At 40.3% G+C, this 16,487-nt stretch overlaps 2 protein-coding genes across 3 annotated transcripts; both read right to left on the bottom strand.

The window, feature by feature from the left end:
- Positions 1-1,524: 1,524 nt before the first annotated feature.
- On the bottom strand, positions 1,525-4,155 carry LOC102433724 (ADP-ribosylation factor-like protein 15). Its single transcript, XM_014446356.2, is given in 3 exon segments — positions 1,525-2,833; positions 2,835-2,884; positions 4,143-4,155. Coding segments are annotated over 3 exon segments (603 nt in total). The 3' UTR covers positions 1,525-2,293.
- A 130-nt stretch (positions 4,156-4,285) lies between these two features.
- FKBP7 (FK506 binding protein 7) lies at positions 4,286-14,245 on the bottom strand. Of its 2 annotated transcripts, none has more exons than XM_006083057.3 (4): positions 13,914-14,245; positions 12,323-12,474; positions 7,782-7,912; positions 4,286-4,614 (listed from the first exon to the last, which is right to left on the bottom strand). In XM_006083057.3, the coding sequence occupies exons 1-4, from the start codon at positions 14,120-14,122 to the stop codon at positions 4,453-4,455; spliced, it is 654 nt and encodes a 217-aa protein (XP_006083119.1). In that variant the 5' UTR covers positions 14,123-14,245; the 3' UTR covers positions 4,286-4,452. The 2 variants fall into 2 exon arrangements, with proteins under 2 accessions (XP_006083119.1, XP_006083118.1); XM_006083056.3 differs by having other exon boundaries at positions 7,782-7,915; positions 13,914-14,243.
- Positions 14,246-16,487: the final 2,242 nt, after the last annotated feature.

Here is a 16,487-nt window from a genome sequence, read left to right as displayed (position 1 = left end):
GTGGGTTTTGTGTTATCCCTACCCTTTTAAGTAACAGATTTTCTGGCAGTATATCGAAATAGGTTACAAGATACAGTGGTTTGGAAAGAGCAAGTTTCAGGAAATGGAAAAGCTTTGTTTTGAACTCACCTGTTTTGAATAGAGCTATTTACGTCCTTCCTACACATGCAGTAGGCTAAACCTTACATGCTCCAATAAACATGTGCCCTTTCTTTGGTACCAACTGCATCTACAGCATCTCTTACCTCTTTTTCTCCACAAGTTGTACCATGTCATGATTTGACCATAACACAAAATTGCCATGGTACATTTATTTCTTTTCTCCTTTGAAAATGTTTAAAACATTTACCATATAGTTCTGAGAGATATTTATGAATCCTCATTTCTATCCTCATTTGATATTCTCATGTATCCTCATGTGTAAAATAAATTCTATACATTTGCTGGGGTCCAACCCCAGCAGGTCCAGGGGTCCCCAAAGGTGTGGACGGAGTCGGCGAAGAAGGAATGACACGGAGACAGCCTTCAGTTGATCAGCAGCCTAGTCAGGACCTCTAGCCAGGATCTCCAGCCAAAGTTCTGGTCGGGATCTCCAGCGAAGTTCTGGTTAGGATCTGATTAGCATCTGATGTTTATTGTCTTTTTTTTTTTTTTTTTTTTTTTTTTTGCCGATCATCATTTTATTTGTCATGGAGGATGAGCATACAGGACAGAATCAGGGGGACAGGGCCTGGGCATCGGGTGACGGTGCTGTGCTGCTCGCGGCTACAGTGTCAAGACACCCAAGTTGCCGCAGACAAACATGAACATGAATCTTCTGGATCCACTCAATTAAAAAAAATAAAAAGCTTAAAGATGATGTTTGATGTCTCAAAGGTAATGCTTTCATTAAAACCTGCCCACAAGGTGAAACCACAAAAGCTGCGGTTCAACGCCACACCTTCCAGGGCGCCACCTCGCGTGGCAGTGCGGCTGTGACAGCGTGGGCTGCGGTGTTTGGGGCTCAGCCACGGCCCTAAAAACCCCGGACATGCTTCCAGTGCTCAGGGGAGGGGCAGTTTCTGTCCCTGGGCCACTTAGAATCGCAAGTGGTCAAAAATCTACAAAATGTGCCCAAGCGTATTTCAACTACAAACCTTTATAGCCCCGATTGCTCCTGATTTAGAAAAGGCCAAAGGTGCCAAGCTTCAGGAAAACTGTGCATTCACCTCTATGCAACTTCACCATGTCAGAGAAACGAAACAAAACGTTCGTGGCAAAGACTGACTGGGCGCTAGAGTTGTGTACTTGCCGCAGCCCCCGCGTACTGGTAGGGGCACATGGAGACCCCGGAAAATCGAGGTTTACATGGGAAATACCGACACGCCTTTTCACGGAACGGGGACACTGCAGGCCCCACTACACCACGTGAGTGCGTGACGGCTGGATGGACACGTGATTCTCGTCAGTCAAACCCACGCCGCTCACACCATTGTCGGCACAGACAAGCCTGTTGGGTGGCTGTTAAAAATGTTACCTGTTATTTTAAAAAATTGTTTTTTTCTATTTTAATCAGACGCAAGATTTTTAGAAAAAGACCCCGATAGTAAGTTGCAGCTCGGCTTTGTGCAGGACAACCTTTCCGTTAAAAAACGCCGAGGGCTCGCTGACGCAGGAATCGGACGCGAGCGCTGCGCCTCGGTGTCCTGGAATGCGTCTCGGAACGGGGAGCGGGGACTTGAGACGCAGGGACGGAAACAATGCGTCTTGTCCCTAAATCCTCAGTCGCTTTCCCGCGGCGGACGGTCCATCCTGATGCGGGTTACTTGAAGTTTCTGGTGCTCATTTTCCTCCCATAATCTATCAGGCCAGTATACAAAAAACTAAAAAATAACATAACATAACATACCCCCCGAGAGATGGTGAAATGAGACACATACTCTGGGGAGCCCAGTCACAGAACACTGCGCCCCAAACAGGGGGGCGGAGGCAGGGCTCCGAGTCTCCCGGATCCTTCCGGGGACCGTGCCCGCGAGCCCTGTGCTCCGTCACCGCGGCGCAGGCGGGGTGCGTGGGGCAGGAGAGACGCGGCGGAGACGGTTAGTGGAAAACAGAGAACCGAGTCTCTCAGTAGTGTGTAGTTGACGTTCATGCCGACGGTCGTCGACGGACGGGCGGAATATCCTCTGGGGCGGAGAGATGAGTCTGAGATAACAGGAAAACAGACGCCGCACTACGAGGACGGCTTACCCCAAACACCGTGAAATGAGAACTAGCACGAGGCGCGAGGCCCGGGAACTGCTCCTCGCCAGGCTCACATCCTCGCGGCCTCCTGGTCCTTCTCCTCCAGCAGCTGGATGAGCCGGGAGAAGCTGTCCTTCAGCGCCGCCACGTCGCCCAGCGAGCAGGGCTGCAGGATCCAGCGCTGTCCGCGCGCCAGCGGCTCCAGCTCCAAGTACTTTTTGACCTCCTGGGCAGAGCGGGCGGCCGGCTTGTCCTGGTGGCTGGCGAGGATGAGGAAGGGCAGCGTGCAGAGCTGCGGGTGCTGCAGGGCCGAGTGCAGCTCGCTGCGGGCCGTCTCCAGGTCGCCCTCCGAGGACGCGCTGTCCAGCACGAAGATCACGCCCTGGGAGCCCGGGTAGTAGCGGCTCCAGTACTTGCGGATGTGGTCGGCCCCTCCGAGCTCCTTCACATTCAAGACGGCGTTCTGGAAGGGCACTGCCTTTATACTAAAACCGGTGGTGGACAGGACGTGCTCGGGGCTCTCGCTGCAGAGCCGGGACAGCAGGCTGGTCTTGCCGGAGCCCGGGAGGCCTATGCAGACGAGGTCATACTCGGGGCGCGCGGGCGGGGGGTCCCTTGCAGAACAGCGCTCGGAAACACAGATAATCCATGTACAGAAGCCCTCAGGTCTGCGGAGACCAGGCACCCGGTGCCCTCAGCAACCGGATCGCTCCGAACCCAGAAAAAAGAGCGACCTGTTTATTGTCTTGTTACATCTGTATTTATACCAGTCGATTTTAATCCTGTCAATTTCTATTGCAAAGGTTAGGGCGTTTCTCATCTCCATTCCAGGGAGTAAAGATTATGTAGCTTAAGTGTGATTGTTTGTAGTTAAAGTGATTAACTACCCGCCTGGCACTTAGTTAAGGGGTTTTATCCCCTCCCTAACTTCAGGGGAAAATCCCTACCTGGGGAAACAACCTTTCTCGAGGGGGTGACCTTGGTTAAAACACATAGCGCTAAGGGGAGCAAACATATTAAGAACAGTATGCTATATACGCCAGGTCCCTTGAAACATATGCTGTGCAGATGTTTCTTTCCTGCAGCGACTGTGTCAAGCAGCAAGGATGGACCGGCTTCCAGCATACATTTATCAAAAATTTGATGGCATGTCATTTTGTAATGTTCATTCATTCATGATTAATAACAAAATCATTGTGAAATGAAGTGACATAGGATAGAGATACTAGAGAAAAGGAACTACAAACTAAGAAATACCATGACATCAATTTAAAATCAAGACAAAAAGTTAGGGATGGTAGATATAAAAGCCTATGAGAAGGAAGAGGAGTGGCACATTTATCATGATGTCTAAAAGAGTACAAGACTCAAAGCAGTCCAGACTGTATTATGCAGGGGTCCTCAAACTACGGCCTGCGGGCCACATGCAAATACAAATATTGTATTTGTTCCCGTTTTGTTTTGTTTTTTTACTTCAAAATAAGATATGTGCAGTGTGCATAGGAATTTGTTCATAGTTTTTTTTTTAAACTATAGTCCGGACCTCCAACGGTCTGAGGGACAGTGAACTGGCCCCCTGTTTAAAAAGTTTGAGGACCCCTGGTTATGTCTGCTATAAGAGGCACGATTTGATCAAACATCTTTAACAATTCCCCATTGGAACAAATATATAAAGTCAGAAGCTTGCACCAAAAAGTACAGAGACCGTGTTGAGGCTCTCTGTGGGACAGGGTTATACAACATATTTTCCTGCATGCACACCAAAACTAGACTCTTCAGTTCAATGCTTTTTACATACTACTACCTACTCGTATGCTATGAGAGGTATAAACAGTAAAATGTTAATTCCTTGGTCCCTATTGAAAAATTTAAAAATGTGGGCATTTTAACATTTAAAACATTAAAAAATGGTTACTTACAACATGTGCACATGTTGTTAGGTGAGAGTTGGGAAGAGTTTTGTAGATTTTGCCATAGATGTCCTCCTATCTCTTGAAGCAGGAAAATTGCCCACTGGGACACACAGGTCAGTTTCATGGTGCTGCAACTCATGTTCACAGAATTAAATTTGCAAAATAGCCTCACATTTATTCCAAAGTTACATGTATTGAGGAGATCAAAATATGTTCTTATGGGATAAAGTAGAAAATACAACTTGGAGAAAGTGACTTTGTTTTATATATAAAGTATAGTAAGTAGCTAAGAAAATTGAGAAAGTTTAAAAATATGCTATAGTTCATCATGTTGATATACATTGTATTCCTTGGGAGAAATGAAGCCATCACCATCATGGTCATTCTTCTTAAAAATATCTTCTAAAACTGCATTCTGATATGACTTGTCACGTGGCTTATCATCTTTTTCAAAGTCCTTTTTCAGGTACTGATCTATCTAAAGAGCCAAAATAACATTTCATTAATAAGAAGAATTCACAATACATTTCTAGTAACTTTGAAGAAATGTTTCATAAAGAAACTCATAAGGAAGAATGCTTATAATAAGTGAAATAAAATTTTAAAAAGCTGCTTGAGGTCTTATTTTTTTAACCTTTGATTCTCCGAAGAGAAACTGATCTTCCCCTGAGGTTATAGATGGTTAGTGGTATATGTTTAAAGATTAATATATAAATTGAATTTTGTTGAAACTAAATGCTTTCCAATAATCTACACTGTCCACATTATCAAAGGAAACTCACTCTCAAGGATTTCCATTAATGAATAAAATACAAATTGGTGTTTCTATGATCTCTAACATTAATAAATATGTTGCATAATCAATAAAACCAACCACAGGTTTTAAAATATAATTTTCTTAATTGTTCTATGCTTCTATAGTTCTTCCAAATCTACAGACTACAACAATCTCTCTAATAATAATGTCAAATAAAGAACAGATATTCTGAAGTATTTCCTTTTCTCTATGTAATATGATATTTCTCTAAGCAAAGACATTATTATAAGCACTGCCTAACATAGCAGCTACTAGCCACAGACAACTACTAAGCACTTGAAGTATGATTAAATAAAAATGAGATATGCTATTTGAGGGTAAAATACACAACAAATTTTAAAGGTAATAAAAATAACTTGGTAATTTTTATATTGATTTAATGTAAAATGGTAATATTTTAGATATACTGAATTAAACAAAACATATCATTACAATTAATTTCACCTGTTTCTTTTTTTTTAAAGATGTGATGGGACTCAATTATATTTCCATTAGAAAGCATTAATATATAATAAAGAAATCAATGCACAATGATCTAGAAATAATGTTCAGCTGGGCATTGTAGAGACAAGAGTATATATAAAGGCTAAAGTTGAACCCTGAGAGGTTTTTAGCAATCCATATCCCAAACTCAATCCTTAGCTGGTAGACTTTAGTTAGAATGACTAATGGATCTAGCAACTGTTCTCAAATGGGACTTTGGTCCTATATGATGAAGATACATTTTCTTCCAAGTGAGCCTTAGAAATCCTATGTAGGTATAAAGAATTTTAAATAGCATAAAATATTCCTCAGCTTCTAAATAAAAAAAATATATTTTCCTCATCAATATTGTCGACTATCCAAATGTACTTCTCTAATACATTGCAGTGAAGAGGTACAAAAAGGCAGTGCATAATTTTGCTGGCAATGGGGTCCATACTATTTCCACTTCCTTATTTATTAAAAACGCTGTATTCCCCTACTCCTCCACCTGACTTATACTGAAGAAATAACTGACTAAATCTTTCTGATGATGAAAGAAAGTTTATTTTAGCTCATGTTTGAAATCTAGACTTTGCCATGTACTGGTTGTGTGGTCTTGGATAAATAACTTAACCTCTCTGAACCTCAGTTTTGTCATCTGTTAAAGGAAGGAATCAATAAAAATATATTTGAAACAGATGGTAATTAAAGAAATAAGTAAAAACCTAAGGGCATAATAAAGTGGCAACATTTTAAAAGTTAAAATTATAAATATATATATATATATATATATATTTGAAAAAAAAAAGGAAGGAAATAGAATCTATACCGTAGGATTGATGTGAAGATTAAAGTCATGTTTACAGGTGTCAAGGAAAGATAGCGACTGTTACGAAAATCGAGCATTTAAAATCACTCTTACCTATCTAGTGATAATGCAGCTAATCCCTGATACCCAAGAATGTAGGCAAATCTGGGCAAAATGTAGGTAAGCAGGTCTCTATTTTGGACTTTCTTTCTATTTTCCAGAAAAGAACTGAAGATCCCCTAAGGTCTACTGAGGAGTATTCATACTGAAGAAGGTGTCTGTTGGTGTACAGGTGATATTGAGTGGTCTGTGTGCACAGGCTGAACTCTTGAGTACTATGTGAATTCATCGGCAGCTGCTGTTCATTCTAAAAAGGGTGATGGGTCCACAGAAAGTATTGTACTGGGAACAGTTTGCCATGCCTCTAATCGCTACTCTTAGGGAGAGGGGCATGATCCCCTTCTCTTATTCCTCTTCTGTTATTGATCAACCAAAGAACTTCAGGAAAAAGTCCTTACTAAGATCTTGGAGGAGGAAGTAGAATTAGGGTGGGCAAACGATTGGAGAAGGAAGAGGAAAAGAAACAGAAAAGGGTCTTACTGTTTTTATCACTTGAATCAATGACACAGTTGCCTATTTTTTTAAGTGATTGCTGCTTCTTTATTTTTAAAAATATATTTTTATTGATTTCAGAGAGGAAGGAAGAGGGCGAGAGAGAGAAACATCAATGATGAGAGAGAATCAGCAATAGGCTGCCTCCTGCATGCCTCCTACATTAGCCTTGAAACATTCATGATGTCAAGTCCCTGAAAAAGGCAGGGTGGACTCATGATGACGAACACAGTAGTGGAGTCAGATTGCTGGGTTTGCAGTCTGGATTTGCCACTTAGAGCTGTGGCCTTAAGCTAGTTACTTAGCAACCTGTCTGGGTGTCATTTGCACCTTCTATAAAATGGAGATGATGGCAATAGTGTTTACCGCATATATTGTCAAGGTCACACACTACTGGGTTTATAACTATACCTGGTACTGAGAAAGTATGAAAAATTATTATTACAAGATCTTTATTAATTCCTCAATTCATATATAAGACTAACTGGGGTGCAGAAGCTAGGTAGCTGAACTCCTGGGTCCAGTTTACTAACTTTCCAATCTACACAATTTAAATTCTTGCTAGCTTTTTTCATAACCTCATGTAATTAATCCTCACAATCCTATGAGGTAGGAATTATTTGCCCTGTTAGACATTCCTACAGTGCTGCTTAAAAGAGATCTGCTTCTGTAGTCTAGATGCTGGAAATGCCTCCTAGAGATTAGTATACTGTAATGGCCTTCTTGTAGGGAGAAAAGAAATTGAACAGAATGACTAAGTTTTGTTTTGAAAAAGCTTATTTTCTTCTTGGAGCTCCGATATTTTTGTAACCAGCTCTTCTATTAAAAGCTAAGTAATCAATCCATACTAGGTATAAGTAAAAAAAATAAGAGTTGTAACAAAAATGTACTTAAAGTGTGGTAAAAAAAATTAGGCTGTACACACGAAATCTGTTTGAATTACCTCGGTCTTGGAGAGTTGCCTGTCATTGTCTGTGTCTATCTGCTTAAATGTTTCAATACTTCGTGGTCCTTTGGTCACAGCATAAAGTTCAATCTCAAAAATCAATGTTGCATCAGGTGGAATCTTGCCTTCTGCTAAAAGTATAAATTTTAACAGTTTAACTTACATGAAGATAATGTTCAAATATTTATTCACAAGTAGCCATTACAGCACTATGATAATATTATTTTATATCTATAAAAATTGTGTTCTAAATACTTTTTAGAAATTTTTTCCATATGTTTTTAAACCAAGTCAGTTCTAAGAACTTAGGGGACCATTATTCCCTAATTAAATGAAAATAAATATAAATCATATAGTTTTTATTAATATACCCATCATTTTAAAGGAGAGAGAGCTGGTACAGAGAAGAAATGCCTGGATAGAAAAATCTGAAAGCTTAGATCAGTAATCTTTTAGAAAATGATTTTGTATAGTTATTGGGAGCATAAATAAAACATATATAAAAATGTGTTTATCTTTCAAATTCTTTATAGGTATTAAAAATAAAGTGTAATAACAGAATAAACCAGTAACAATTTCATGAATAAATTTCTAAACACAATAAAAAATTTAAGTATTTAGTTGAACAGATCTCCTTAATAAAATTAATCTATTAACTGATATCACAGATGATTTTAGTAGTAGGCTTTGTCTATTTCAGATGTTCATTTCATTAAAATAACCTGCAGAAATGACTTGGTAAGAGGCAGTGGGTGGTTTGTGTCACTGGTATATTCCTAGAGTCTTTCAGAATGCCTGATTCTTATCACTCAAACATTTGTTGAATGAATGACAACTATCCTTTATTTTTAAAATGGCTAATTTTGTTCTTTTAAGAAAATAGTAATTTCTTTAATAATAAAAAACAGAGGATTCCAAAGTGCTTATATATTCCAAAGAATTTGAAAGTTACAGCCAAAAGGAGAGACCATCATCAGTCATCTCAAAGCCAGGCCATAGAAGAATCTTCCTGTGCGTCACATGACTAATGTGACCATCCCAACCAAAGTAGCACCTATCACCTGATTTTAGAGTAAAAGAGCTAGAGATGGACTCAATGATCACTTTTTAAAACCCATTCCTATTCTGTCCAGTTACGATCTTCTTATAATAAAACAATAATTAAAAACAAATTCCAAATACAAATTCAAATTTCTTAAGAAAAAATATTACAGGCTGAAGTTTCTGAACAATTCTACTATAAACATAGAAAACATTGCCAATTCTTTTTTTTTTCTTGCAAAAAACTATAGTATAAAAGAGAGAAATGTGCATTTGCTATAGAATTACTTGTATTTAGAGAAGTGGATCAAAGACATAGGAGTTAATGTGAAGAATCTATACATACCACATGTACTGTTAATTAAAGCACAAACAAGTCACATGCATTTCAAGACATGCAGGGGTGTTCTGCGACATGAGGCAAAGGCATTGTGCAGAAGAAAGACCTCTTCAAGTACTACCTAAAACAAAGTTATAACTTATGTTAGTTCTTAATAACTTATTTTTAAAAGCTTATTTGATCAAGAAGTTTTGTTAAGCAGTTACTTATGGTCTACACTGCAACTTTTTAAATAATCTAATCCAAGCTATTTTAGTGCAGGTAAACTTGCAGTTAATTACATTCTAAACAACATACTTTTGTTTGGGCCTCAGTTCCTCTATGTGTAAAATGAAAGTGTTGGTGGTGTTACTAGTGAAATTCATTTTTTTAATATTTTTTGGAGACACTTCAAATTGAATATGAACCAACTTCAAGTCAAATTTCCACATCTCCACAGCAAGGGTTTTTGGTTTAATAATAGGTTAGGCAGCTTGTGTAGTCATCCAAACATAAATTAGTTTACAAAAAGGATAAACTAAGTAGTCGTTTGCCTTAAGGTAATAGGACTCTAGATGAGCATCTATTGATGAGGGATGTGGGTGTAGGCTGATAGGGAAGCAGGTGCTCTGGTAGTAGGCAGAATGTGGAGGCATCTGATGGGACAACACAAGAACTGGAAACTCTGAAAATGAGATTGAAGAGACTGAAAGGCAAACGTCGCCTGTTATCATGTTGCCTAGAATTGGCTTCAACCTATGACAACATTTTTAGGACAAGTATTGCATTCAATTTTATTTATCTTCAATTTTTTATTTCTCTTCTCGCTTCTTCTACAATTAAAAATAGGATATACAAATTATGGTTCAGTGGGAGCTATTTTGTTGGGACCAAATGATTGGTAAAAAGCATTGAAAATGAAGCTGTAGTTATCTGAAACTGTCTCTTGAGAAATTTTCAGTCTGACTGGGTCTGGCTTGCACCACTAACCTCCCTCCAGTCCAGTTTGGAGCAGTGGTTCCTCGTTCTTGCTGGGAAGAAGAGGCGAGGGAATCACTACTCTTAATGAGTAAACCAACAGCCTCAAAGAGGGCATGATGTTTCAATGAAATATTTGGGAGTTAATGACAATATTTTATTGGAGAAAATTAACCTTTAATTACTTTAATTTTATACTCAATATTTCAAAGAGGTGGAGTTACTAAGGACTCTAAATAGAATGAAGAGGTGTTAAAGATTCTTTAGCATCCTTACACGGCAATAGGAAGCAAGGACTTAATTGAGAATGAAATATCAAAACTGTCCCTCTGACAGATTGCCCATTTCTAAAATTCATCTATTTGCTCCGCTTTTAATTTCGGTGTTTTTTAAAATTTTAATTTTGGAAAAATCAATAGATGCACACGGTGAAAAATTTAAACAGTACAATATATTACAGAATGAGAAGAAATCTCCTCATCCTTGACCCTCAGGCCTCCTTCCCAGGACCACTTCATGTCATCAGATGACTGTGTATCTTTCCAGATAGAGTCTACATGATGCATATGAGAGATTCTCCCTTGTACATATAAGCTCATTGAGGATGGGAAATCATTTCTGCATTGTACACAGCTTCTTTTTACTGGCTGAACAATAATCCATTTTATAGATATACCATGATTTACTTAACTGATTTCCTACTGATGGATACTAAGGTAGTTTCCAGTCTTTTGCTACCAAAAAAGACTGCAATGAACATTCTTTTACATATACTTTTGTGCACATTCATGGTAATGGAACTACTTGGTCAGAGAAAATATGCATTTTAAATTTTGATAGAAATTGCCAGAGAGTTAGAATGATTTACATTCCCGGCAATAATGCATGAGCCTACTGTTTTTTCCATACCTTTGTCAACTTTTACGTCTTTGCAGATTAGGAAAGACTAAATGGTGTCTCACTTTTGCTTTAATTTCACCTTCTTTAATTATGAATAAAATTTAGTATTCTCATAAATTTAAAGGTTATTTGTATTTTTTGTTGTTATTTGTGGGCCACTTGTTTATAAACTTGTGTATTCCTAAGGGTAGGTCATTTTTATTATTTGTTATTAGGATTTCTCATATGTATTGCAAACATTTTCCCTATTTTACTGCCTTACCTAGCTTTTCAGATCTCACTCTAGGCTTTAAATATAGGTGAGATATTGAAAGACGCAGTTCAGTCCTTTCACATTTCAAGGCTTCTCCTAAATTTGGGTAATGGTGACTGACAGTTATTTCAGATGTTCTTTTTACCATGTTCCAGGGCTATCCTTTTACTCCAAAGTCATATGTTTCAGCTTCCCAAGTTTTATGATTTGACTTTGGTACTGCTTACCCAAAGGTATGTGCCATTTACATTTCTGTTAAAAACAAATAAACACTATGCTAAAAACAAATATGACAAGCGTAGAGCTTATAAAATATACATGATCATTATGAGAGCTAACACTGCGTGGGAAGAACAACTCTGGCCAGAGATCCGTATTTGAACAATGTCGTATTTTCTTTATATGTAAAAACAGGAGGCTGGCTGGACTGGATTAGATACAGCTACAGTTTACTGTACCCTATAGTTCTGTAATTATTTCCTCTATGATTTTTAAATTTTATTTGAACTTTTTAAGAGATTGAAAAATTTTTAATTGGAAGAAAATACATGTAACATAAAATGTACCAGTACAACCATTTTAAGTGTGCACTCCAGTAGTGTTAACTACACTCACATTGTTGTGCAACCAATCTCCAGAACTACTTCATCTTGCAAAATTGAAACTCTTTACCCATTAAACAATTATTCCCTATTCCACCCTCTTCCCAGGCTCTGACAACACCTCTCTTTTTGTCTCAATGAATGTGACTACTCTTGGTACCTAGTTAAAGTGGAATCATATAGCATTAGTTTTTTGATGATTAGCTTATTTCACTTAGCATAATGTACTCAAGGTTCATCCATGTTATAGCATGTGCCAGAATTCCCTTTCCTTTTTAAGGATGTATAATATTCCGTTGTATGTAAATACCCATTTTGTCTCTCTATTCATCTGTTAAAGGACACGTGTTATTTCTATTTTTTGGTTTTTGTGAATAGTGCTGCTATGAACATGGGTGTAGAAATATCTCTTTGAGACCGAGGAATAACTATTAAAACATCTTACCATAGCCTTCTTTTCCATATGCAAATGAAGGGGGTATTATCACTTTTCGCTTCTCTCCAGGGCACATATCCATCATAGCAATGTCTAGGCCTTTTATGACTTGCCCAACACCAAGAACAAACCATTTGGGGTGGCCTTCATTTTGTGTCCGGCTATAATAAAAAGCAACATTTAGGTAAGCTGATTTCAAGAAAAATGAAATCAAACTAAAAAAAAAACTGGGCACCCTGGCTGGGTGGCTCAGTTGGCTAGAGCATTGTTCCAAAAAGGTTACAAGTTCAATACTGGTTGGGGTGATAAGGGAGGCAACCGATCCATATTTCTCTCCCACATCGATGTTTCTCTCTCCCTCTCGATCTAAAAATTAATAAACATATCCTTGGATGAGGATAAAAAAATACAGCTGGGCATTTAGTTACATTAAAATTGGAGTCCTCTTTAACCATCTCTCTTTCCATACTATCACTCATTCTGAACCCCCTGGTGGGGTGTTTGGCTCAAACTTACCTCATATTAGCCAGAATGAGGTACGATTTGTCATCTCATTTTCTTTTTGTCGTTTTCACAAAAACTACTCAACAGTTAACTTTTAAAATGGGTCTTCTGACCCTACCTAGCGGTATGTCTTGTCCAAATAATACATTTAACCTGTTTGGATTTGTTCTAAAAAATGATGGTGCAGTTTTAGCCATGTAAATATTTTAAAGTTATTTAAAATGTGTACCCTTTCTTCTTAAATTTCTCTATTTTCCTCTCAGTAGAAAGAACTAACTTTTCCCAGGTCCTATCTTTATAGGTAATAGCACAGATGAAGAAAAGACATTCTCCCCCTGAGTAGTAAGCCTTTAATTAAATCAGAGTAGGCAGTCATGGGATGAGGGGTCAGGTGGAGGACACAGGGCCCAGAAGTCATCGGGGAAAGTTGCTGTGTGTCTTCTTGACAGTTGGAAAGTGGCCCCTAGTCTGTAAATATGGAGCTTCTGAAGGCCAGACAAAATCCCTTAAACTACCCTATCCAACCCTCTGTAAAGACACTCCAACCGGCAAAGGAAAAGTGTGAACATCCTTACACACTGTGCCTTGACTTACTTCTGTAAGTCCCAAGGGTAATGGGAATGGTTGGCTGTGTGTGTGGACATCGTGTATTTTTTTAAAAATTGATTCAGAGAGAGGAAGGGAGAGGGAGAGAGATAGAAATATCAATGATGAGTGAAAATCATTGATCAGCTGCCTCCTACATGCCCCCTACTGAGGATCATGCAACCCACAACAGGGGCTTTTGCCCTGAGGGGAATTGAACCTTGACCTCCTAGTTCATGGGTCGAGGCTTAACTACTGAGTCACACCAGCAGGGCCATAGTGTCTTTTTAACTTAGGAAGTAATATTCAGCTTCATAGAGAACTACTGTATCTAATCTGATTTCCCCCTTAGGAATAAAAGCCTCAACTCTTACTGTTAAAAAACAAGAATCAATCAACCAACCAACCAACCAACCAACCAACCAACCAACCAATTAAGCTCCTGCATGCTGGAGGGAGGCTAGATTCTGCGCATCAACTGGACGTGACAGCGGTCCGCGGCATTTCCTACCTGCAGTAGAATTTCGTGCCATCTTTAGCCAGGTAGCCGTCATAATGGGCATTTAGCAGGTCTCCCTTCTTGCTAGTCTTAGAACAGTTTTCTGGACGATGCACAACTTCTATTTTCACTTCCTCTGTGCGCTCCTCTTCCTTTTGTCCCTGAGCAGTAAAAATGCCCCACACGTAAAAGAAAACGATTAATCTGAGCAACAAATGCATGATTCCTGGAGTTGGCCCCAGATGACCGCTGCGTTCCCTCCCGCGTGTCACTCGCGCCCTGTGGTCCTCCAGGCAGCGGAGTTCCGACGCGTGGCAGCATTATCTCACGTCACAAAGGGTCGGGGTGGGGCGGTGCAGGGGCCCCGCCCCCCAGTCTCCCCCCCGCCCTCACCCCTCACCCCGCGGCAGGCTCAGCCGTGGAATCTTGCCAGTCAGAAGCGGGCGGTGTCCCTCTGGCACCCGGCGCTTTGGCTGGCGGGCATCAGTCTCTAAGGCAGCACTGATCACTTACTTGCACCGCTTCTCGCTGGCTCCGCCGATTTTACAGCCGGTTTCCTCAGGGTTCGTGTAGCAAAGCTGGCGTTTCCTAAAATGAAACTGGCAAAGACGAAACAAAACAGCCCCGGGTGGGGTGCAGTCAGAGGATATTGTTGTCGTTTCTGGGCATAACAGGCTTCTCTGCAGACCCCTAGAGAACTGGCGGGCATCGGGGGAGGTGTCCGGGGTGTCCTGGAAGGCCCCCGGCCAAGCCACACACAGCCCGGAGGCCTCCTGGGCGCGAGGAAACAGGCGCACTGCTCCCCCCCTTAGTTTCCCACCGCAGAGCGCACCCCCGCGGGTCCTACCTGCCCCCCACCCCCGGGGCAGCCCTGGATGTCAGGGCTCAGAGAGGTGCGCAGTGTCGCTCTTCTTACCAACTCTGCCAGGTCGGTAATTATTCACATCGCACGAGGAGAAAACGAGGTACCGTGGTCCCCTCGTATCCTCATACCCCATTATCCCGCGGGGGATATGTTCCAAGACCCCGTGGATGTCTGAAAGCAGGCTAGGGTTGAACCCTATACATATATTTTTCCTCTAATCCATACCTATGATAAAGCTTAATTAATAAATTGAGCACAGTAAGAGATTAATAACTAATAATAAAACAACAATTAAAACAACAGACTATAATAAAGGTTTTGTGAATGTGATCTCTCTCTTTCTCTTTGGACATATCTTACTGTCCTGTACCACAGCATGGATGTACTGGACACAGGGATGGCTCCTGTTTTGGCAGGAGGGAGCAGGACAGCAGATTTCATCCCGCTACTGGGAACAGGCACAACTGAAAACGTATGATTTGTTCATTTCTGGGATTTTTCCATGTAATATTTTCAGACCGTGGTTGGCCTGAAACCACAGGAAGTGGAAATCCAACGACTGAAAGGGGAGGACTTCCTGTCCCGTCAGTATTGGGCATTTTGTTCCAATCTCACAGCCAATATGCCTGAGGGATTCAGTGAAGCCTGGCACAAAGCCAGCTTTACCTCTCAACATTGTAGAATGGAAAACGTTCGAACATACAGAAAAAGCTGAATTTTACTATCACCGTGGGCTTACACCTACCGCTCAGATTGTATCAACATCTAACTATAGTTGATTTATGAGCTCTCCAACTACCCATCTCTGTATCAATTCATCAATTCACCTTAATGCCAAGTGAATATCCAAAGACTTTTTACCAGAAAGGCTGAGGCCTTGATTAGGTTCTGGAAGGGGAGATGTCATTCTATCTCCCTCAGGGATGCTAAGAAAAGCCACAACACTGAGCATGCTACATCCGCTTTGCTGAAACCCTGCAAAATCCCATAAATCTGAAAATTACTGTCAATCCTGTAAGATGATGATCAATTCCAAATAGGATTTTTAAAAATCATAAAAGCTAGGGGAAAGCCCCCATTTTTAGTAAAACAAACTCCAAACTGATTCCACATTTTATCTTCTCAGTGGTTCTCAACCTTCCTAATGCTGCGACCCTTTAATACAGTTCCTCATGTTGTGACCCAACCATAAAATTATCTTCGTTGCTACTTCATAACTGTAAACTTGCTACTGTTATGAATCGTAATGTAAATATCTGATATGCAGGATGTATTTTCATTGTTACAAATTGAACATAATTAAAGCATAGTGATTAATCACAAAAACAATATGTAATTATGTATGTGTTTTCCGATGGTCTTAGGCGACCCCTGTGAAAGGGTCGTTGGACCCCCAACGGGGTCGCGACCCACAGGTTGAGAACCGATGTTAACTGAAGCTGTGCTGATGACCACTCCTTGGTGCCCCTGGCTCTTCCTGGCCGAGGACTCTCAGTAGCCCCCGGCCTCCCCGGGACATAGTTTGTGGGACCCCTGAATGTGAGGACACGAAGAAACATAAATAGGATCTTTTATTTTCTTGGACTCGCCCCCCATCACCCCCCCCCCCCCCCCTTCAAACAAATCTATCAGAAAGGCCCTTACTTTCTGATATCTAAAAACTTGGAACACTGGGGGGTCATTTAGGGTGGTGCCGGAAACTAGAACCTAGGTAGGATTCT

Source organism: Myotis lucifugus, unplaced genomic scaffold (genome assembly GCF_000147115.1).
Source record: "Myotis lucifugus unplaced genomic scaffold, Myoluc2.0 scaffold_5, whole genome shotgun sequence".
Taxonomy (NCBI): Eukaryota; Metazoa; Chordata; class Mammalia; order Chiroptera; family Vespertilionidae; genus Myotis; species Myotis lucifugus.
The sequence above is the reverse complement of the archived record's forward strand: the minus strand, read 5'-3'. Positions and strand labels throughout refer to the sequence as shown.